Genomic DNA, 25,313 nt, shown 5'->3' with positions numbered 1-25,313 from the left:
AAGTGAGGTTCTTACCCACGAAAGCTTATGCTCCCAATACTTCTGTTAGTCTTAAAGGTGCCACAGGACCCTCTGTTGCTTTTTACAGATTCAGACTAACACGGCTACCCCTCTGAATGTTGGCTATGTTACCAAGTTTATTCCAGAAAAGCACTGTGGTGGATGTTGAAGTTTAGTCTGGACAATGACTGAAAAAGGCAGAAGGGAATGACAGCACCTTTACTACTAAGAAGATTAAAAATACCAGTGGCTGGTGTGGGACCTTAATCTTTGACCTCCTGACCCAGAGATGAGCATGCCACCAACTGATTCCTACTGATACTCTTGACAAACTCACCAATGCAACTTTATCTTTAAATGAGGATACTACTATATGTCTTTACCTCCAAATCACAAGGCACTCTTTGTTGTTTGAGTTGCACCTTCAGCAGATTTTTTTGTTGATGGTCTTCTACACACTCAATTTCAGTCACAGGGAATGCCTGCTGCTGTGTGTCTTCACTGACACTGACCACAAATAGCACCTCTGACGTAAGCAGCAAGCATCCTTCATGCTCCTGGCCTGATCCACTCACAATAACCACGTCCAGTGCCATATGGACCTCTGGCCTTCCTAGAGACTGAAGCATTTTCCTGTTTAAAAATAAGTCAGTATTAGAAATTGGATGTGTAAAGTAGTAACTCACTTTTTTTCTTCCAGGTTTTCACTTAAGATTGTAGCTGCCTGCCACCTAAAAATACAAGATAAGCTGGAGTTTGTTTTTGTTAAAATAACTAATACCACATTTCCTGCAATACTCATGTGTAAGATTTAAATAACAAGGTTTCACATTTATTTTGTAAAGTTTATCATAACTCCTTAACGATTTGCTGCAAAACTGACGTAATAACTTCATGGCTATTCATAATTACGTTCACCTAGGTCAACCAATTTCTCATCCCAATAGAGAAATCACCCTGAGAAGCTGGATCCAAATCCAGTGCAGAAAGTAAACCTATCTTCAGTGACAGCTATTTCTGGAGATGTGCAGTATTTTTCTTGGGCTCAGTGCAATGATAAATAAGTAAAAACTTACTGAATGTCATTAAATAAAGATTAGCTCTGCAGTTCTAAAGCTGGAAGCAGATCAGCAGTCCATCATTTGCAGATTGGGTTTCTACGCAGTACCTTTGTGTTTAACATTCCTAAATAAACTGCTATAACTCAGCCTTTCCTAGGGAAGAAGCCGATTAACTTGACCAAGAGCCAGAACCTATTAATAAACAATGTGGATGTAAAAATGAGCAAGTGTCTAAATAATTTTACCAGACATATTTGACGTGGCTGTTTGGAGCCTGCTCAACATTTTGATCACTTGGATGATAGCGCTGTTTGGGAAGCTGAGAAAGTCCAGCTCCATGCAAAATACCTGTGGTAAGAGAATTTAAGATTTTTACTAGTTGTTTTCTGGAAAACAGTTACATGTTGCAGTGATGTCATCTGTTTAGAGCGGTTCATAAAACAGTGCAGATACAAACTGATGTCACATCTTTGGAAGCTGTAATAAAGATAATTCATTGAACATTACAATGCAATAGCTGTGCATTTAACCCTTAGCAAGAAACAACAACAACAATAACAACAAAAAAGAATGTACTAAAAGTCAGTCACACACTAGCAAATAGGAGAAACATAATGCCCTTGAGAGCCATCATTCCAAAATGGGATAAGACACATCATTTACAATTTATGTATAAAAAGCCAAGACCACCGTTAACTTCCTTGTTCAGAATTAAAATACTTCCACATATGTGCCGTGATTGGTAAAAATTAGAAGAAAAGTTTGCCTAGGTACAGCATTTAAATGTTAAGTTACTTAATCCAGCTGTTAAACATGGATCTATATACGTTTATGAGATCTCCTGGGGCATCTGGTTTATTATAAGTTCTTCTTAGTGCCAGCACAGAACGAAGACTACAAGAAGCAGTTAAACGGGTCTCTAAGTAGAATATCCAGAGTAGAAGATGATACAGCATGTGTGCTTTCTGGTGGCTTGTAAATTTTTATAAATGAGGTATGGTCATTAGACCAAGAATTACTTGTTTGTAAAAACTTCATTGATATAATAAATTCTTTAACAAGAGTGACAGAAACTAGGTTAAGAGTTGCGGAGCAGTGTAACAAGGTATAGTGCTGAGCTCTTCATAAGTAAACAACAGAGGAAAATGATTTTGTTAAATTAAGCACTCCAATGAAGCAATAGGCATTTTTACATAGGGGTGTCAGTAATTTATATTCCTTTTTCTAAAATGGATAATAATTTAAACATAAAATGGATAATAATTTAAACAAAACATCAGTATTTGAAAAAATACTTTAATTTTTAACACACATGTTGATGCTAATACTTAAAAGAAGCTTCCCACTTGTAACAATTGGCTTACCCAAGTTCTCAGCATTATGCAAGTGAAAATGTCATTTACAGATGGAGAGAGAACATGTGTTTATTTCTGTGTGGTCCCCCACCCCAGGGTCCCTCCCAAGAGGCACAGACCCAACTTCCAATCCAGTTGTGGCTGAGAGTTATTCTAACTGTTGTGTGTTTCTCTCTCACGCACTGCCATTTATTATTGATATAGTTTTTATGTCTTTCCCTGGCTAACTCTTTCTGTCATATGTTCATGGAAAACATGATGTGTTGTATACAATATCTGCAGTGAAAACTGTCCCTCTGCGGTTATGGATTTCTTGTAGTTTGATAATGGTTGTACTCTGGGCTTAAACCTACAAACAATGATTCTTCAGTTAACAAAAAGAACATTGTTCCCACAACTTAGGGCCAGATTCTGATTTCACTGACATCAGTTTTACACTTGTGGAATGCAGATTTCAGAGGAATTACTCCAGAGCCAAACTAGTGTAAGAGAGAGAAAATCAGGCTCACAATAGTGTAAAACCATTGAAGAAGAGACTGAGCTGTACACAAGCCTTTTTACCAACAGGATATAAAAAAGATCACCAAGCATGTTTGCGTGTTATTTAATTATTTACTATCTCCCAGATTAGATCAGGGACGTATTCTGTGTGTAAAGAGAAGTGTGGAGATAATTTTTCAAAATTTCGACTCTAAGGCAGCTCCTCATATTCCACTCACAAATAACTTTGGCTTAATGCAGGGGTTCTCAGACTTCATTGCACCGCGACCCTCTTCTGACAGCAAAAATTACTACACAACCCCAGGAGGGGGACCTTAGCTTGAGTCCCACTGCCCTGGCTGGGGTATGTGGGGGGAGGGGGAGGAAGGGGTGTGACGGCAAAGCCAAAGCCCGCATCCCACCACCCCTGGTGGGGAGACCGAGCCCAAGGACTTCAGCCCCAGACAGGATGCCTGTAACTTGAGCCCCGCCACCCAGGGCTCAAGTCCTTAGGCTTTGGCCCTGAGTGGTGGGACTTGGGTTTGGGCTTGGGCCCTGGGAGGTGACGTTCAGACTTCGGCTTCCGCCCCAGACCCAGCAAGTCTAATGCCAGCCCTGGTGACCAGATTAAAAAGGATTCGTGACACACTTTGGGGTCTCAACCCACAGTTTGAGAACTGCTGGCTTAATGAATCAGTATATCAAGAAAAAGAGGAGAACGCTCTCAGATTAAAAGCACCACTCCAAAAGTCAAAAAAATCATTTAAAAATTGGTTGACGTTAACTTAATGACTGATTTGTTGCCAATGTGTATCTTGTTCCCTTTTTTAACCCTTTAGTTTTGGAGCTGAGGATTCATGACACCAGAAGCAAATGCTATTAGCAAGTTTAGATCATTTTCATGGTACTCTCTCACATATTTTACTGGTCCAAAGTGCATTTACCTAGATCTGAAAGGATTTGCCATAACTACTGTTAGTGCTTAATCTACTTGGCATGCCCATTCCTCTATCATAAAGTTGGGGTTACCAGTATATCCAAAACCAGAATTAAATTCCCTACCCGGAAGCACTACAATTTAAATGGGATATTCCCACCACATAATTCTATTTTTTCCTCTCAGATTCTTTATTTAAAGACAACACAACTCTTTCTTTTCTGTAACAGATCAAGCACCCACAAAATAATGCTCTAATTCGATATATTATTGCTACATTACATTTACTGTTGAAAACTCTCTTGCAGCACATATGTTTCTGTAACTAATTCCCCTGGCTTCCAAAAATTACTTCATAGTACATTCTATGTTTCTGGTGCTACACACGACTGTGATCTCAATGCAAGAGAGCACGACGGGATGACTTTTAAGGGAGAAAGACAACATTTATAGTAATTTAACTGTAGTATTTTAAATCTTTTTGCAAGGAAAATAGCTACTGATTCATATAAACAGACACGGCAGGCTGTATTTCATGACCAAATCTTAAGAATATTCTTTAAAGTTAATACTGAGATCTCAAAATCATTGAAACTCACCATAGCCGGTCTGGGAGACAAGTTCAGCTGCTCCTCCAATTGGCTTAGTAAACACTCCCATAATTCCTTTCCCTACACCAGAGATAACACCTTTGGCCTTGTGCCCTGCCGAAGCTTGGGCCTCAGATATTTTCTGAAAATTCTGCATTGGCTGATCTACAATACCAGCAATTGCTCCTGAAAAAACAAGAGTCGCCAATAATTAATGAAGATTAAAATCCCAAAACAAGATCAAATCTGAACGTTGGAAGAGAGCTTTGTTTGGACTGAACACTGAACTCCACCCTCTTATACAGCTATTTAGCATACATTTACCAGTTATCTAAACAGTATTTTCGCTTCGTTTAGACTAAACCTCCACTTCCCTTTCACATGTCTCACTCTTTAAACCTTCAAATCACTTAACTTCATAATATGTTTTTGTCTTTCAACTACTTTTTATTAAATGCCTTTGCTGACTTGATATAATGTAGTTCACTCTGAATGTGGCTTCTGGAAATGTTGGGAATGGAATAAATATCCACTAGTTTTGAAAGACTTCTAGCAGTTATGGAAATGAGATTTTCATGTAAGCCTAAGATTGACTTCACGAGAATAAAAACTGCTTGCATTCAATAGATCATGTTTATATTCTCTTCCACTGCCAGAAATGTTCATAAGCTAATGCAACTTTTGATATACTACTAAGATTAGTAGAATTAGACTTTTGGACTTTTTGTTACTCTTTTGTTAAAACGACCATATTTTACTTTAATGTGTATGGTTCAAACTTTTACAAGTGACACAATGACCTCTCCAGCTTTTAGTATCAACAGAGGACTCCAACTTAAATCTTCCTAAATGTAAACAGGTATGTGAGGTGGTACATTTCTTTGATCTTGAGTTTACTCAAACCACTTACCACAGACATGTCTCTAGTTATTGTAATTTTGATAGATAAACTATTTGGAAATCACTAAGAGTACAATGATTGGACAAAGTGACAGGGTGCTAGTTAGATAACATCAATTAGAGAATGGGCTGCCTGAGCTAAAGTCCTTTGCTCACTGCAAAGCAATTCACCGGGTGCAAGTTTGTAGACCCCTCAGATAGCTCTCGGTTTGCAGTTCCTGCTGCAAATATCAAGATAAAGCAGCCACTTAAGGACTAAGAAATTGCCTGGAAGTGTTACCTTTATAGCCATGCATTTCTCCTAGAGCATGGAAAACTCTGAAGAGCTCACTTTCTATCTGGCACTAAGTGTGCACATGGGGGCAAATGCACCCAGGAATAATTCCACTGATTTCAATGGAGTTACACCAGGGGTGCATCTGACCCAATACGTTTACCAGACTGACATATGCTAGCTAGCCCCTAACTGGTTTTAAAATGATCTTAAGAAATGGGCACTGGATTAATGAAGGAGCTGCTGATTTTGAATGATGAGAACTGGTGTATTTTCCAAATAACAAATGAGATTGGGGGAAAAGAACGTTCACATTTCCCCCTATTCTTGTTCTCTAAAACATTGCATCCCCAAAATGCATGTAATATGAAAGCACTGTAAACCTTCCTCCAGTTACACACACTTCTTCCACTTTTTATGTGTATATCATTTCCCAGAAAAGCATGTTTGTATTGCTGCCTCCTTGTTTGTAAGAGACCTGCCCGCTATTGTGAATACTCATTATATCTTTCATTTCAGTCACATTTTTAACTCTTTGTATTATAATGCCAGGCTATGAAGCTTCCTTAACTATATGCTGTGGAAGAGCTGTACTTTTCAATTCAGTTCCATTTCATTAATTGTTAACAGCTGCTCATGCTTGTTGATTTCAAAATACACCAACACCCCATTGCATAAACGGGAGCTGTTCATCCATTCTTTGCTCTTGTACAACTGTTAACACATCTGAAGAAACAAAATAATTCTTTGTGTAGTACTAAGTTCCAGTATTATGTGACTTCTTGACCTCTTTCACCCAACCTACAGAGGTCATGCACTGCAACTGCACTCTCAGAACAGAAGTTATTGCCTTATTAAATGTAATCCACCTAAATCCTTGCACTAGTAAATTACTTACTTGAGCAATGTTATAAGGTAATAATGAATAAGAGCTTACTCCAAAGAACTTGTGGTGTGCTGCACACACTTCTCTGATGGAATCAGGCCCAGAGGACAAGACAGCAGAATGGAAACTGCTGTGACTATGATACATAACATTATTATTTATATCGTGCCCAAGACAATACTACCACAATCCATATAATAAACAACAGTACTCGCATCTAACTAACCTTTTGGTACCTGTGGTTGGGTCTCATCAAGCTTCCCCAGAGAAATGCAGGGGAGACTTCCTTTTGAGAGTACTCCCACTTCCATGGGGCAGCTGGACCCATGCAGCTCTCATCCTCCCTCAATCATGTGGGCTCAGGAGAGGAAGAAGTTCCCAGGGCAGAGCAAGCCCAGGAGCAGAGACTTGCCCCAAGCTGAAGCCAGAATCAGCAACACGGCTAGAGATGCACACCTGAAGCCTGTCTAGGTCTCTCCAAATCTCCTAGTCCCTGGAACTGTGCAGAGAAGACTATCCTTTGAGGGCAGCTGGCCCTATGTGGCTCTATCCCTCCCCACTCATATGTGGTTGGCAGAAGAAGCAGCTCCCAGCGTGGAACCAGCCCAGGAGCACAGATTTTTTACCAGCAGGAGCATGGGGGAAGCAGAGGCTCAGTTAGGGTCACCTTTACAGCTCCTGGACAATGGTGAGGTCACCAGAACTATGACCTCTGTAGTTTGTACCTTGGACATCCCTGCCCCCCATTTATTGTCTGTTCATTCCAACTGCCTCCTATTCTTCTCTTTCACAGGCCCTTCATTGCCAGGCTCACTCTCCTGTCCTCCCAATACAATAAAAGCAAAACCCATTTCCCTTCTTTACCACACCAAAAAAATTGTACAACCGCTATGACATCTGCCAACCATCAACCTGATTACTCTGATTTTATACTGTATCCCTGCTGACTGAAAAAAAAAAGTGGTCTTTTTATAACTACAAAATGTGTGTTCAGGGCAAGTCGAAGTTCCTTGCCAGGAACAAATAGAACACTCCAATGGAACGAATGCTCAGAGTGATGAACAGTGTTTGGAGTGAAGAGAAAAGTCAAACGGCATAGAATCTATGTAAGCTGTTCTTTTGCTCACAGTGAATGTTAATGCCACTTGTTCTGTGTTTCATTCATTTAGATCAATATGTTACAGGAAGAAAATCCTCCACTATGAAAACAATGCATGTGTCGCTGTTGAGTCAAAAGCTGGCAGTAGAGTCATAAGCACAGAGAGTACTTTTGTCAGTTGTGTGACACAAGTGTTCTAGTTTCTGAAAATATGGTCAGAAAGTGGTTGCCTTGCTGCAAACAACACGTGCTTTTCACTCTTAAGCACTGGGTAGTACTACTGAAATGAACAGGCCCACTTGTGAATACAGTTAAGCATGTGCATAAATATTTGCTGGATTAGGATTTTAGACTGCAGGATCTTCGGGACAGGGATGGTCTCTTACTTTCTTGTATGTACAAAGCCAAGCATAATGGAGCCCTGATCCCAATGGATGCAACTGTAATACTACCACTATTATAGTGAATAATAAAGTTTAGAGAGACAAGATGGGTGAGGTGATATCCTTTATTGGATGAACTTCTTTTTGTGAAAGAGACGAGCTTTCGAGCTTACACAGAGCTCTTCTTCAGATCTGGGTTGTCTGTAATGGAAATCACAGCTTCCAAAAGCCAGGCTTTACATTGTCTAACTACAGAATTATTAGTTTATTCATGCTACATTCTACTAATACTACTAAATAAGATTGCTCGCTAGCATGAAGTATAGTGTGAGTGGAGTGTACAGTCCTCCTTCAGTTTTTCTGAAACGTCTGTTTCGCTAGGGTTAGACAGCTGTTCAATTACTCAAAAATGTTCCATTTCATAAAAAGGAGCTGATTCAATGTGGTGTCTTTCACCAGAGCCAACATTTTTGAAACTGATCCCATAGCATCAATATTCTCTCTCACATAATTATTAGTTTTTATTTAAGACATGATAGTGTGATTAATGCTATACAAAATGCAAAAGATGACATGGCCCCCTGCACTGAGGAGTTTATAATCTAAATACCACAATCTACACTTTTATATTTTATATACTTTTATATTGAGATCTGTAACAGAAAAAATGCCTAGACTCTTTTGATATCAAAAATATGACAGAAAACATCCAGCAGTCTCCTTGTAACTAGAAAATAAGAAAATAGCGAGCCAGAGATAACAATCAAATCAAACAACACCCTGACAGTGCTTGAGTCATTTAAAACTAGACAGAACGAAGCACTTAAGAATGCACTGTGGGGAACAACTTGCACTGGGAAGGAGACAGAGTACATGACTTTGGCCCTGATTCAGCAAAGCACTTAAGCACGTGCTTAAGTGCTTTGCTGAATTGGGGCCATAATGGGCTAGATTGTCAAGCAAGTTAGGTGTGCAAATGTGCACTCATTTTTTTCTGTGCAATTACCACAAATACATATGTAAATCAGATAATTGTGCACACATGACTAAAACTGGCCATTTGCATATGCAATTACCCAAACTGTCTGCACATTTGGGTTGACTGGAACACACATTATGCTGCTTTGATCATCTGATCCTATAGGTCTTCTCCATGTTTTTTTCATTTCTATTAATCTATGCAATCATAGAAATTATTTCTACGAAGGACCTAGCAATCCCTATCTTTAGATTCATTCTGAATGCTTCCTGTTCGTGAGAGAAAAGAACACAGCAGCACCACTTCATTTCACTTCACTGTACAAAAAAGACACTGGAGGTATTTATTTTAAGTGTTCTATAAATGTGCTGGTAAAGCAAACCAGTACTGCAGCACTTTACTCCAACCAAATCTGTTTTGGATGGATTTTTAAAATCCCTAAAACTGAATGGTCAGGGGAGAAATGTCATTATGATGTATCTGTAACAGCTGGGATTTATGTGTATTATGTACATAACTTAGATGCCTATTGTTTGTATACTTAATAAGAGAATCAGTCTTTTTGATGTTATCAAGAAGAAATCAAGATTTGTGTCTGATACAATTGTGATGTCTGCTGATTCCTCACTGATACTGACAGACTCTATACTTGTCAATTCCCCTAGAGTAACCACAGGTATTTATTTGGGAGGTTAATTATTTCTATTGCTAAGAATAGTAGGTATTACTTTAGCAGTGAAGAATTTGTAAACAGAACCATGGAGACAGAGAGTACAAGTTCCTTATTCCTGGGACTGTTGAAATTTTAAAATAAAACAGTGCTGCAACTGCAGCCTAAGCCAAAATGTAAACTGCTGCTCTTCTTCCGTATTTTGAGGAACAGCAGCAATTAAAAGCAAGACGTTATTTGGTATTTAGAGGAGTACTGTTTAAGTGCCAAATTAATAACCTCATATTTCCAACATAATGTTTGAGTTCTTGGGTAATCAAGGAGGCTCCAGCATTCTAATTCCTGCTATTTTCATAAACCCAGAAGTATCCACATAACCACGGTAGCCTTTCAAAAAGATATTAGACTACTTAGTGCACTGTGCCTGGATGTATGTGACAAGTGTGGTGTAATCCACTGGTATGTGTGTGTTACAGGTGGCATGTATGAGCCAATCCACAGAGGATATTAGTTGTTACAGCCCCCCAGGACAGAGTGTTGTCTCTTTAGCTCAAGTTGTAGCAGCTCATGCTTTTAGCTCTGCAGTTCCCCAGTTCAATCGCCTCTGTGTTGGCCAAAAGGGTGGCCATCACATTGGCCTATGGTCTTATTTGTGACTGAGCTAAGATCACCAAACTATTTCTCACCAGCATCCAATACTGGACTGACGCAATGCTTCCCAAACTGAAATCTTTCATCCAGCTACTCAACTTGACTGCCCCCAGCCCAATAAAAAAACCTTCTCTAAACTGCCTATGATTTGCAATATCTGTACCAGTTTACTATTGGGTTAGTGGCTACTAATATATGAAATTGCTGCTTCATGCACATTTTCTCTCAGGACACTAGCTTGCCAGGTTACAGGCATTATCAAATGACAGGGCTTCATATCATCTAATGTTTTCGCTTAAAATAATTTTCAGTAACTTAACCTGAACTTGTAACATTTTACCACTTCCTCTTTGGGGCTTTCAGGGTTGCGGTTGTAAATTTAGGAGTTGTGTATAGTACTGAAGATTAGGAATGAGGACAAATCCTGTCAAGCTCGTCTCTTCTAACCTTTAGCTCTGGACTGTTTTTTGGTCACTTTGATCTCTAAGGGATTCATACTCCTTCATATGCACTAAGGCACCTTGCCAAAGAATACAATTTGGCATTCCTTTGCTAGTGTGACAAATAGAAGTACCCTAGAAAATCCAGTTCCTGAATGCTTTAACTAGAAAACTTCCTTTTAGAGATTTTCCAGAGTGGTTTAGTTTTCAAACTTTTATGTAATATTTTGAAATATCCATAGTGATCTTCACCTCTGACCAAACCATTTGGCTGCTTGACTAATATAATTATACTGAGCCAGGCCAATCTGGCTTTCTTTGCAAAAGTAGAATTCTTCATCAAAGTTTACTTGACATTTGCACTACGCTCAAGTGGTTTTCAAACAAAAACAAGCATCTCTGATATCTATTGTGCATTAGAAAACACAAACAGTTTTAGAAAGTTTTCCTATAACTCACTGGAAAGTAATCATCAGAATGATGATGTCTTTGTGCTGACTTCCCTACAAACCAGCATGCCCAACACAGAATTATTCTTTCATTTTGAGCTATACATCATGTACCAATAAAAGCGTTTCCCAAGAACAGCATGAGAATATGAAGTTATTCTATATCTGCAATTATTATTAACAGGAAAAACAATATTTAAACTCACCCTAATCCTGGATGAACAGAAACAATATCTCGTATAAGTAACTCTATGGCCATTTAAGAAAGTTTTGGCCTTTTTAACCTGCATACCACTGTACAAAAGACTGATGAGTAGTTCATAAATATCCAGTATAAGTATAGTAAATTGGTAACAATACGTTACCTAAAAGGCTGATGCCTAAGCGGGAAAGCCCCTGCCTCAGTCCTTCTCCCAAATTCTCTGGAAGCTGCCTTCTCCATTCTTCTTGTCTGTTATAATGCTCCTCATCCAGTGACAGACGATCCATATTCCGAGCAAGACTTGTTGCAAGATTGGTAATTGATGTCAGCGTACCTAAAAACACGTAGTTATATGTTTGAATCTGGATCAGACTGTTTTATTCTAAGTCTCACTGAAATATGCTTACGAACAGAACAGCAATTCAACTGAATAAGTTGCCCATGTGTAACATACATTTATTATTATTTGTTAAGCAACATCAATGTGCTTCATTAGTGCACATCATGCCTTTTACATTGCCCTTCACCAGGCCTGCCTTACTAGTGACAAGCACAGCTCATCCACATATCCTTCCCTGGTTCCCAAACTATTACAAGTCTGACATGAGCATAATGGGGATGGATGGAAAGGTAAACCAAGATTCATAAAATGATCCTACAAGAGCTTCTCTTGTATGAATCTGAATTGCTAGCAAACAGCTAATGCTCCATTTTCTGTTGCTGACCTTGTTAAGCCACAAGATGGCACTGTTTATGTATCCTTGTAAAAGAAAAGCTGGCTGTGTTTTAAATTCAGATCTGCCTTCACATCAAAATGTACTTACAAAAGTTATGACAACTGCATCTACATTTTTTTTAGAAATAATAAATATGATGAGGCAACATAGTGTAGAATTTCTTATGTTTAGCAGAAGTACTGAACACCTTTAATATTTCTGTAGTTATCACACGAAATAATGGCCAAGCCAATCTTGGTTTCCCCAATGGGAGGTTTAAAATTCTGAAGTTTCTGAAACATTCTAGCATACTGTAGTCAAGAAGTGATCTGTTTAATACATAAGACATTATATATGATCTTTGTTATCCTCCCTGCATTTCTTTGCAATCTAACAAGGCAAACAAAGCTGCAGGCAATTTCATTTTAAACTTTAACACATTCTTTAACAATGCATGACAACACGGCAGAAATAGGACCAATGAAGTGAAAGATCTACCTTTGGAAATGTGCTTAACAAACGATGTTGTTCCTCTGGAAACTCCACTGACAAATGCTCCTGGGCCTCTGGTCAGCCCCTCATATGGGAGCCTAAAGAAGTCAGCTATGCCATTCCCTATACTTCGCACCAAGCTAGCTGGGCTTCCGAGAATTTCCAAAGATCCGACAACCCAGCCTATGTGGAGAAACAAGACAAATGTTACATTCACTAAAATTGTGGAAGCAGCAGTTGTGAAAAAAGTTATTCCTTAATCCCCCCCCGCCCTTTTTTTTTTACACTAGAATTCACCACATTATGAACTTCCTCTGAGCAAAACACGGGAAATAACTCATCCACTATGAATTCAGAAATGGCAATCTTTCATACTTTGTAAATCAAAGAAATCCGTTTGGCAAACTCACAAATAGCTTTGGAATGACTTCCTTCCACGAGCCTCCCGTATTTCTGCTAAATGTGTGCGTGGAGAGATGGAGGCTAGATTCTAACAACTAGAAGCAACAGTTCTGGAGGCTTAGCTTGTTTTGTAGGCAACATAGTGATTTCTCATCCTTATGTGAGAGAATCATGACAGCCAGTTTACAGCGATTCAATGTACAGACTTATGGGAGCATGGAGGTCAATTGCTTGATGGGGTGTTGGAAAAGGGGATGCAGATTTTTGACAAGTGCATGAGAAGTTATTTTTCATCCACCCCAACCCTTCTGAGCTGATCACTTTCTTCTTTGAGCCTAGTTCTAGCCAGACAAATGTCTTTTTCTCAGTACAGTTGTGTAAACAGCAATGACATATACATGCTGATTAGATTACTCATAAGGGAGTATTCCTTATGAATATCCCAGGAGAGGTATCTGGAGATCTGGTTTCCTATATAAATACAGGGTTGTCAGAGGCCAGCCTGATGGCCACTGTATAGTGCTCTGTTGTGAGTCTTACTGTAAATCTGGTTTGCAGGTCTTTTCTTTTTCAGGTTGGTGGATTGGCAGGAGGTTATTAAAGAGATGGTGCTGCCATAACTGTTGTTTTCAGCAGCCTATCGAGACTATTTCAGAAACAACACTAAAGAGTCATTGGAACTTGCCTGCTCTGCCAGTCTTACAATCACAGATTTCAGTTAGGGCTGCCAGAGTTACATGATACATAACAGTAACAGAATAGTAAAAGAGGGACTGAACTGCCTCTTGTCTTCCTACTAAGGGCCGTGAAACTGCTTTGCTCTCCTTATTCCCAACCCATCATTGTGGGTTTCTGTTCTCCAGATTCTTTCTTTGTTACCCCTCACAGCCACTCCTAAGTAAAGCTGAATCATGAAACTGAGCAGAGAGAAAATGTTACTCATGTGAAAGAAATTAATCTCATGCTATCATTTTAAGCTCCTGGAAAATCTATTATTCTTGTAGAATCTGTCCCCCACTTCAGCTTTGTCAGTTGAGAGGTACAGTACACTAAAGATAAAAAGCAGGGATCATAGTGGACCTGAGGGAGAGGCTGGGATGGATAGAAAAACCAAAAAAAAAAACCCCAAGTACTGTCAACTGGCAACTCCAGGAGAAGATCTGGAATGAAAACCTTCGGACGTTGGCAAAAGTCCTGCAATTGCTGCCCTACAGAGGTGTGTCCCATTGGCAGCCCTCTCTTGTTGGGAGCCCAGGGGACCCCTGTGCTCCAGCATGGGCTTGCTATCTCGCTTCAATGTAATCTTTCTATTAAAAAGTATTTGCCGCTGTATAAAGTGATGGAAAACAGGATGAGGCTGGCAGTGGTGTACAGATGGAATGAATGCTCCATCTGCTCAGGATCCTTTCTGATCAATAATGTTGCACTGACCATTTACATCTACCACATTTGTACATTTCAGGTTTTTTCAAATGTTTTAGGAAATGGAGTCCTTGCAGGAGCTGCTTCTCCCTCAAAGACCCCATCATCAAAACAATGGTTCTCCTGGTGAGGAAGAATGGATGCAGATCCCCGAGAAATGATCAGTGCTGATCTGATCACTGACCACAGATTGCTTGTGAATGACCTAAGATGGTCCATCCCACAGAGGGTAGAACCTGTAGCCTCTCCACCAAATTGACAGACCCTGCCAGTCCGAGGTGTGGGGTACTGAACTTGCCTGAACTCTGCTCACACACTGCCAATCAGCTTTTTCAACTATTACGGATAGGCAGGGCTGAAACTGTTTAAATACAAAGTTCTGGGACAACCTGGCATTCCAGTGACTGTGCACTACAGTTTGGCTTTGAATAATGAGCTGTTGGTTCTGGCAAGGCTGGAAGGCAGCAAGCTCACCTTGGAGTGAGAGAGAGGGAGAGAGAAATAAAGGTATTTTGCATCATGAGCGACCCTTTCTGGCCCATACACTGGAGTGAAGCTGATGGGCTCTCAATGGAACTCAAGTGTGGGAGGCAGTGTGTGTATATGGAGAGAAACGAGGAACTGAGCAGGATCCACCAAATTCACAAATTCTATATTAAAATTGCACAATGTTTCATAAGCCTTATTCCACTACACGTCAGAAGGCACTTAGAATTTATATCTACTAACAAGAAATAACTATTACTACAATGTCTTAGCAAAGATCCACCATGTTCTCTTAATAGGCAACCTAGTGGGATTAATTTTGCCTAATAAAATTCAAAATTTCCATATGACTTTTGCTAATGTAATGTGACAGTGTTAAACAACATTTTTAAACAGCGTTCCCCTTCAAACACTGCCCAAGCCACAAAAGTTGTCATTTCCTGTTAATTATTTGGAGGATGTGAGACGGCTAACTCCAAATCCAAAAGGTGACCATTCCAGTCCATAAGCTTCCCCTACCACACTGCTACCTGTGATATGGATAGCTGGTGCATGGAGGTAATGGGCATCTTGTTCCACTGCATTAGTTGGACTGCAATTTGGCTCTTAATTAGCAGGAAGTTAAATCTCTCCTTTAGTACTATAGGGACCTGATTTTAAAAAATGTTTGCACGCAAGTGCACCATTATGGCATGATCAGCTTTGCAAATCAGATATTTGCACATGGGAAAGGCCAGTTAGGCATCTCATTGACTATATTCATCTATAAATACCTGATACACATGCACAATCATGGTAATTGTGCATGAAAATGTGTACACATTTTGTGCATGTAGCAAAAGCGGAAAAAATAAGATTTTAGAAAATCTGACTCTAAGATACTTAGGAAAATAAATGACAGGTTTCAGAGTAGCAGCCGTGTTAGTCTGTATCCGCAAAAAGAACAGGAGTACTTGTGGCACCGTACTCCTGTTCTTTTTTTAGGAAAATAAATACGATGTTGCAATAAGTTCTACATTAACTGTATGTGATCATATACAAATTTCCATGCCTATTAAGGCGTAGAAGAGACTGAGACACTATTATGAATTTATGGGCGACAGAATTTTAAGAATGCATCCATTAATCTAAGAGGCTAATTGCTCACTATTGATTCTGTATGGGAAAAAGACAGTACAGCAAACTACATACTTCATGGATCAAAGGACAATAAACATCTGTGTGCCAATTTAGCATGAAGGCTCTATGAAGAAAGACAGATTCCTAATCATAAAGTGCAGCCAAAAGGTTTAACAAGAAAACAACATACAGTGGTATAATTTGCTTTGAATGCATAGCAACTTATTGAATAATTTGATTAAATAAATTCTTTTTTGTGAGTTCATGTTAGGAATTCGTGTTTTGATTCTGATTGTATTTATAATATGAGATGACAAAAACCAAAACGGATAGAATACATTACAATAGTTTTTACAGGGCTTTGGAAAAGTCTTCAGGTAGCCAACTAACATTCACCACAGCTTTAAACGTACATCAATTTCAGCCCCACCATTTTATTTGACCCCCCATCATATTGCAGAATATCAAATGTTTCTTAGATTATTATAATCATTTTGCAAGACCATCTAAAGCACAAAACAACAGATCTGACTGTAGTAAGTAGCTTGTGAGAGAATTACTGGATACTGGTACATAATGAAAATGTTACAATTCTAAGCGTAAGGAAAAAACACTGACCTGCTCTGAACAGTGCCCCTGCAGCATAATGCATGGCCAAGGCATGGATCAGCTGTCTGGCAGTGGTGTAGATGGGTCCTCTTTCAAACACAGAGAAGGAGAGAGGGGTGTGATCTGAAGCTATATACAGCTTTAGTGAAGCATGGATACTGACCAAGAGGTTAACAGGTTGTATTGCTAACTTCCTTAACTTCACTGGGTCAACTAAAGCTTTAGCATGCTGTCTCACTTGTTCAGGCAGTATCTGGGTAATAGTTGAGGTTTTCATGCAATGACCAATCACTTTGCTGTCTGGAAGATATGTATCAAATAAGGTCTTAATGTAATAAACAAATGTGTCTTCCACATACAGCCTCGCTGGTTTCAGTTCGAAGTTGAGGTCATTAACGCAAAACAAGAAATTCTGTTCCTCTGATAAAGTGATGCAGAGTTTTATGAAACAGTTTTCCTTATATTCTTCCAAATCTTTGTTGGATAAAATGAGGTTGTTCACTTTGGACCACTGCATGGTTTCATTTTTCTCTCCCTGGCACAGCAGGACTGCAAAATGGAAACTGGATTTATTATACAGCTGGTTGTCCAGTTGCAAGTCTCCACAATATATTTGGAGACTATAAAACTGAAGAAGACCTTCAGAGGTCTCTCCCTGGAATTCATGAGATAGGGATCTCAAGTAGCTGGCTACTGGTGCCATGTTAAGGAAAATGTTGTCCACTGTAAGCCGCAGAAGTTCAGATGACATTTTATGATTTGTGATTTCATCAAACACTGCAAGGCTTGCCTGGCTGATGAACATTTTAAATATAACGGTCTGCTCCTGAGTTCTAGATAGGAGGAAAGGAAAACATGAGTTTGTAATTTTACTTGATTTGACCTGGCATCTTGTTTTTCCAAAAAAACTAGTGCTGCTGGATGATCAATTTCTCAGGGATTAATCCTTAATTATAGCTCAAATAAAAACTCTGCAAACACACATTCTTCTCTCGTTGTAACATCATCTCTGGAAGCCGAGAATTCTGAGTGTTATAAATAGGTGATGTTATAAATTAGAGTTGAATGGATTTGAGAGCCAAGTTTTAGCAATGCTCTAACAGTGGGAGAGTCTTCTAAGGAAGAGTGTTATAAAGATGATGGAGTGCATAGTTAACTACTGTGTATAGGACCATTCCTGCAGCCCTTACTGAAGAAAACTCCCACCAATTTCAGTGGGAATTTTGCACGAGTAAGGACCGCAGGAACTGGCCACATAAACTTTAAACTTGTGAATACACTCAAAATTACAATGGAAACTATTTTTAATTCTTTAAAATGAACAGCTCAGCACTGTTTATTATACCAGACATTGAGTGTTTACCCTAGAGTGACATGACCTCAGATGTTAGATTGTCATGTTTTACTGTGATATACAAAACATAATATGTGGTCTAAACTTATGCCACTGAGTATGCAGTGGGATTAGACAAAACAAACAGTTATGCCAGATTTCATAAGTCACTTCACACTTAGAGGGCTTAATGACTTTCCTGGATAAGTTTTTAAATTTACCAACGTTTTTTATGATCTTCCATGTGCTTTATATACCTGTTCAGGTTGATCTGGACAGGTCCTGGTCTTCCTTCTGGTGCCAAAGTTATTATTATTGTACCACAGCAATGAGCAATGTCCACATAAACATATCCAAAACCAGTTAAGAACACAATCTAGAAAAGAACATTTAAAAAACTAATTAGACATATATAAAATTCTACTGAAATTGCTGATTTTATTCTAGTACAATTTGATTCAATGCTATTACCACTTTCTAGCTGCAATTTTTCATCTCAAATCATACTTTCTGTTGAGAGGCAGAAACAATTTGCTTTCAAAAGAAAAAAAAAAAGATTAAATCCAGATTCTTAAATATTCCATCTGTAAGGTTAATAGAGAAGAATATAATAAATGAGAGAGAAAATTAGCTCCTCATCCTTTACTTCCAAGAACTGATAAATACATTTTAAAAGGGTGGAGCTTCCTAGAGTCTAACCTGGATGTGGGAGGAAAAAACCAGTTTAAATGCTAAAAAAAATAACGAATGACTTTCAAACTCTTTGATTTCAGATCACCGAGCAAAGAATCTCCCTGGAGCTCTTCAAAACGCCTCCCAAAAATCAGAACTAAGCTGCATCAACAAGACTCTTTGCAAAGAAGAACCCCTTTGATGCAATGAGAGAAACTATGCTGTGCCTCACTGGAGGTGTCGCCAGTTCATTAAAAAACAAGCCAGTCCAGTGTAAGTATGCTTTTACAAACATGCATGTTATATTTGAACAGAATCCCAAATTCCGTCCAGTTTTCTAGCATTTAAAATTGAAGATCCTGCTTTCTACCCAAATCTGTGGGTATGAGAGAGTGCTACGTCAGTTGTATCAAAATGGTGGGAAACGTGGAAGTAAACTCACAAAAGACAGATAATTTCTAAATGCTGTCAGCTTTTCAAAGATGCACACGTCTAACCAGCCAGGTCAGCATCAACTGAGCTTGGGGCGGCAAAAAAGTTAGAGCCGGCCCTGGTGTTAAGTCAATAAAGTTGCAGCTTGCCCCCTTAAAAACCATTTCAGTGTCTGACTTTCATTCACTTAAATGTCCTAAGCAACAAAGAAGTGGTAAAAGCATCTCAGTATCTAAGGACAGCTACAAAAGTATGGAAGGCCTAACTAGTCAGTAGCCTGAGGATTTGATGATTGTGCTGCTGTGTTTTGCTTACAGATTTGCAATGTGTGCTTGAGAAGTAAATGTGCTCATGAAGTGATTCATATATAGCATGTGTTTTGTACTTCATTTCATGAAACCTTCACAGATTTTCATGTTGTTCCAGAAAAAAAAGAGTATGTTTTTCAGGTTTGGAAAAAACTCCACAAACTTGGTTAGCCCTGCAGAAGAAACAGCAAGCTGCATTCTATACCCTCTTGTACATCGCCAACAGAATTGTTTACTAAATTTTAATTCCATGGCCTATCATTTACACCTGTTTCAAATTGAAAGCCTAATTTGAAGATAATGGCTACTCATTGAAAAATAATAACATTAAATTCCACAATGCCATATTAAAAGAATTACTTCGAAGGAAAAAGGAAAAATTATGTTGGTAGCTTGAAATAAGAGAGGTATATAACACATGGCGAAACAAGCTTCCAAACTTAAGATCTATAGGGTAAGCCAAATGCAGAAAACTGCTCTGCATAAACAAGGACATTTACTGATGGGAACACAGAAGAGATTCTTCTGTTTTTCAAAACTCTAGGTAAGGTACAAAGGAAAGAAATACAAATACAGAGAATTGGCTAGGCAAAACTAAGAAAGAAACAAACACAGGAAACTCAGTATCCAGTTCTGATGATGAGATGACTTGATTGTTGACAAACCAACTGTGAGAATATTAAATAAAATCCAGTAGTTCATAAGGAATCCAATTTTATGTGTGATTGTTGGATTCAAGATAAGAATGATAATAGTTTGATGTTATTATAGCTGTAATTTGTTTTATGTTTTCCACATTACAAGTACAAAAATTGTTTTTTATGGAACAAAAAATTGAACAATAGCAGAACTATAATGAATGGACATTATTTGCAGCCACACAGCCTCAGACTGTGATCTCAACTCACGACATGAGCTATGGTCAGCTGTTGGATGAGAGAGCTCTAAGGTGAAAGTAAGCGCTGAAGGGAGTAGTGCTGTGTTGGTGATTCAATAGGTGGTGCTCTTCATTCTGAGTTCTGAACCAATGCCCAACCACTGTATCATGGTTCTGCTATCCATTTATCCGAATGCATCACAGTGGTATCTGAACAGAGTATCTATGCTAGAGGTGGTGTTTTTTTGAATGGGATGTAAAACTGAAGTCTTGACCATTTAAAATAGACATTAAATTCCTATGGCACATTTTGCAAGAATAGGAGTGTTAGCCTTGTGTCATAGTCTAATTTTAACTCAGGGATCACTGTACATTCTACTAACCTAAAATTCCCCCATCCTTGCCCTATATCAGCTCTAGAAATCATACAGTGTCGTGCTCTCTTATTTGTCAGTGTTTGATTTTGCAAAGGGACACATTTCTGTTTAGCCAAAGTGAGCAGAGATGCCTCGTACTTGTGTGAACAGTGCAGATAACTTCTGCTATGTTTGTGGTGAAGTGACTTTTGCATCACAAAAGCGCAGTATAACCACTATGGTTAAGAAAGCCTATCACCTTTATTTTGGCTGCAAAATTGGAGATCAGGACAAGAGGTGGGCCACACATATGCTGCAACACTTGTGCAACAAATCTTCGCCAGTGGTTGAACAGGAAAAGGAAATCTATGCCTTTTGCAGTGCCAATGATTTGGAGAGAGCCAACAGATCATACCAGCAATTGTTACTTCTGCATGGTGCCTCCAGTTGGGAAAGGTGTGTCAAAGAAGAAAAAGTGGACTGTGCAGTATCCAAACATTCCATCAGCTATATGCCCAGTACCCCACGGAGAAGGACTGCCGGTTCCTGATGCACCAGAATCACTCTCACTTGAGTCAGATGAGGAAGAGAATGAAACTTCTGGTCCTGAACCATCAATGTCACAGGACCCACATTTTCTCCCATCCTCCTCCTCTGAACCACACCTCATAACACAAGGTGAACTGAATTACCTTGTCAGGGATTGGAACTACCCAAGAGTAAGGCAGAGCTGTTGGGCTCCAGACTACAGCAGTGGAATCTCCTGGCAGGTGATGTTAGGGTTTCCATGTTCCGTGACCGTCAAAAGGATCTTGTCCCATTCTTCTTCATGGAAGGTGATCTTGTAGCCTGCAACAACATTGATGGTGTGATGGCAGCCCTCAACATCGTTCACGATCCAGATGAGTGGAGACTGTTCATTGATTCATCGAAGACGAGTCTTAAAGCTATTTTACTGCATAATGGCAATGTTTTGCCATCAATTCCAGTTGGTCATGCAGTCCATATGAAGGAAACCTATGACAACATGAAACAACTTTTGAGGTGCATAAACTATGACCAACATCAGTGGCAGCTTTGTGGCGATTTGAAGGTTGTTGCTCTCTTGCTTGGTCTACAGACTGGATACACAAAGTACTGCTGCTTTCTCTGCAAATGGGATAGTCGTGCAAGAGATTCCCACTACATCAAGAAAGATTGGCCACTCCCACAGTCATTGGAGCCTGGGAGGAAAAGTGTTCAGCATCCACCATTTGTTGAATCAAGGAAGATTTTGTTACCACCCTTACACATCAAGCTGGGGCTGATGAAGAACTTTGTCAAGGCCATTGACAAAACACAAGCAGCTTTCAAGTACCTCCCTGGAAAATTTCCAAGGTTAAGTGAAGCTAAGATAAAGGAAGGTGTCTTTGTTGGTCCTCAGATTCGTGAACTTCTTTGAGACTATGCATTTGACTATGCACTGCGTGCCAAGGAAAAGACGGCATGGAAAGCCTTCCAGTTAGTGGCAATAAATTTTCTCGGAAACAACAAGGCAGACAACTACAGGTTGTTGGTGGAAAACCTCCTCAAGGCATACAAAAGCCTTGGTTGCAACATGTCAATAAGATACATTTTTTGCACTCATCTAGATTTTTTTCCACCGAACTGCGGAGCAGTGAGCGACGAGCACGGCGAGCGATTTCACCAGGACATTGCAACAATGGAGAAACGCTATCAGGGCAAATGGAGCCCATCAATGCTTGCAGACTATTGCTGGACAGTGACAAGAGATGCTCCATTTAATGAATACAAGAGACAAGCCAAGAAGCGCTGAGTAGACACTGAATAGGACTAAACTATGTACATAATAGTTTTTTTGCCTTTTGTTTCATAATAAATTTTATTTATATAACCCTTTTGCTGATTTTTAAAGTGTTACATAAACAGGACAGGTGAACTATTATCATGTAAAGCAACCATAAACACATGAAAAGACCTAGGTTTACAATTTATGATTAAAACTCTACTATCTACACAATATACATAGACATAAAATGTAAAAACTTAAATATCTTAGAAACAGTAGCCAATCAGTTGTTTTAATTGTCATATTTGAATTCAGCACATCAAAATACATAATAAATAGCACATTTTATCTCTGAAGCAGATGACTTCTCAAAAATTGTAGACCAGTGTAATGGATACTAGATGTGACTAATTCTTTTAGTAAATTAGTAAAGCACTTTCTTTCTAGAGGAATAGATTTTGCCTGTTTGTACTTTGTACTTGATTGGCCATAAAGAAAGGAAATGATCTGTGACCCTGTAAATCTCAGAAACGTCAGGGTCCAAACTTGGATGGTACACAAAAGGAACGTGCTTAGTTGTTGAATAGCATACTCATCACTTATTTCAGGTACTAGTATTTTTCTAGTATAAAAGTGTTCTCTTTTAAGAGAACTGCAAGGCCTCTTGAAAGAAAAATCACTATTTGTATACCCTAGAAATTCAATATCTAGGCCACTGATACAATATCCAGATCACCTGGCAGTATACCTGCTTGATCCTATTTGTGAGGCAGAGTTAAGTGATGATGGAAAGGTTCTAAGCATAGATAGTCGATGAGGTTTTCAGATTCATTGCTGCCTTAAGATGAAACTTCCTAATGACACTTGAATGGATAGACAAGAAATCTTAATTAGAATGTTTTAAAAGTACCTGCCACTTAGAATTTCTGCATCTTTGCAATGCAATAACTTTTCAGCTGGATTCAGGAAGTGCTTACATGTCAAAAGTGGAACAAATGTTCTTCACATAACAAATTTGTGGGGATTGTAAATGAAACTGCTCAAGCTACTCTGCAGTTCATGTCCTTCAGATTAATAGCTGATGGAAAGATTCTCCAGTAAAAACTTACTTCCTCCCAGTCTCCCACGTAAATTGCTTCTTTTCATCAGAGAATACAGACTCCTTTCCTGATAATTTATATAGCATATCACTGAGGTGTTATCTGTAAGAATTTTGAATGATTGTTCTTTCAAAACAGGATGTAAAGCAGGACTTCTTTGGGCTCCAAACAGAGATAGCAAGGGAGTTTAAATAAGGTTCTTTCCCTCAGCTTTGGAGCATCCATATCTATAAGGGCTGTATGATGGAGGAAACAATCAATGTAACCCTCCCATTAGGACTCTAACACTTTAAAAAAGTCTAAAACCTGATGCAACCAAGCTTTTAAATGACCGTTGAAGATCTAGCATGCTCTGGTGGGTCAAAGGAACAGTATTGCCAACCCAAAATGTTCAAAAATCTTGAGTCAGACCCACACAAAATAATGAAATGGGATTAAAAATCATGAGATTTTTAAAAGCATCATATATTTTTGGAATGCATTTTGTTTACTTTCTGGATTTTGAACCTTTGGGGTTTGCTCTGGTCATGTTTTCATGCTTTTCCCCATAACCACGAGATCTAGAAATGTATTTTTTTTAATGAAATCTGTGATTTTCACATAATCACTTGACCCTTAATAGGAACACCAAATATCACAAGACTCATAAAACTGTGAGAGTTATGGCTTTGCTACATGTCAATTTAGAGTGCGGAAAGCCTGCGTGTGAATCTACAGCTGTGTGGGCACTGCTTCAGTGCAGTGCAAGTTCAGAGTGTGGCTTGCCATGCTACACTTTCAAGTAGTACAGGGGTGGCCAACTTGAGCCTGAGAAGGACCAGAATTTACCAATGTACATTGCCAAAGAGCCATAGTAATATGTCAGCAGGTCCCCATCAGCTCCCCCCAGCTCCCAGTGCCTCCCTCCCACCAGCAGCCCTGCCAATCAGCGCCTCCACATCTCTCCCCATCAGCTGTTTCATGCCCTGCAGGAGGCTTGGAGGGGAGAGGAGCGAGGGCACGGCATGCTCAGGGGAGGGAAGGGGTGGAATGGGGGAAGAGCCTGTGGCAGAGTCAGGGGTTGAGCAGTGAGCACCCCCTGGCACATTGGAAAGTTGGTGCCTGTCGCTTCAGCCCCGGAGTCAGTATCTATACAAGGAGCCGCATATTAACTTCTGAAAAGCCGCATGTGGCTCCAGAGCCACAGTTTGGCCACCCCTGAAGTAGTAGTAATGCCAAATTGCACTCCAGGACTTTCAGTGCACTGTAACAGTGTGCACATGGGGCATTTCTGCATGGCGAGATCTTGAACTGTAGATTCACACCCTGACTTGCCGTGCAGTACCTTGCTGTTCAGATAAGCCCTTAGATCAGGGGTAGGCAACCTTTCAGAACTGGTGGGCCGAGTCTTCATTTATTCACTCTAATTTAAGGTTTCGCGTGCCAGTAATACATTTTAACGTTTTCAGAAGGTCTCTTTCTATAAGTCTATATTATATAACTAAACTATTGTATGTAAAGTAAACAAGGTTTTCAAAACGTTCAAGAAGCGTCATTTAAAATTAAATTAAAATGCTGATCTTACACCACCAGCCTGGAGTTCTGTTCACCTAGGCTGGGAGCGGGCTGAATAGGGCCTGCGGCCGGGACCCCAGACCTGGGGGTGGATGTTTCAGGGGTCAGGACAGAGGGCTGGGGGAGGGGGTGCAGGGCAGAAGGCTGGTGTGTGGGGGGTTGTAGGGCAGAAGGCTGGGTGTGTGTTGGGATGTGGGGGGTTCAGGGCAGAGGGATGGGGCTGTGGGGGTGCAGGGCAGAAGGCTGTGTGTGTGTTGGGGTGTGGGGGGGTTCAGGGCAGAGGGCTGGGG

The 25,313-nt window shown here is 39.6% G+C and overlaps 1 protein-coding gene across 5 annotated transcripts in view; it reads right to left on the bottom strand.

Annotated features, from left to right (window-relative positions):
- VPS13B (vacuolar protein sorting 13 homolog B) overlaps positions 1–25,313 on the bottom strand; it is a 948,921-nt gene that overhangs the window by 9,709 nt on the left and 913,899 nt on the right. For all 5 annotated transcript variants that reach the window (XM_034763372.1, XM_034763367.1, XM_034763371.1 and 2 more), the window contains exons 55-61: positions 18,193–18,311; positions 16,612–17,435; positions 12,571–12,747; positions 11,520–11,690; positions 4,433–4,609; positions 1,307–1,409; positions 384–633 (exon numbers count right to left, since the gene is read on the bottom strand). In XM_034763372.1, coding sequence (XP_034619263.1) covers positions 384–633; positions 1,307–1,409; positions 4,433–4,609; positions 11,520–11,690; positions 12,571–12,747; positions 16,612–17,435; positions 18,193–18,311 — 1,821 coding nt within the window. The remainder of the gene's footprint in view (positions 1–383; positions 634–1,306; positions 1,410–4,432; positions 4,610–11,519; positions 11,691–12,570; positions 12,748–16,611; positions 17,436–18,192; positions 18,312–25,313) is intronic.

This window comes from Trachemys scripta, chromosome 2 (assembly GCF_013100865.1).
Source record: "Trachemys scripta elegans isolate TJP31775 chromosome 2, CAS_Tse_1.0, whole genome shotgun sequence".
Taxonomy (NCBI): domain Eukaryota; kingdom Metazoa; phylum Chordata; order Testudines; family Emydidae; genus Trachemys; species Trachemys scripta.
Note: the sequence above shows the minus strand (reverse complement) of the source record. Positions and strands in the feature narration are given on the sequence as shown.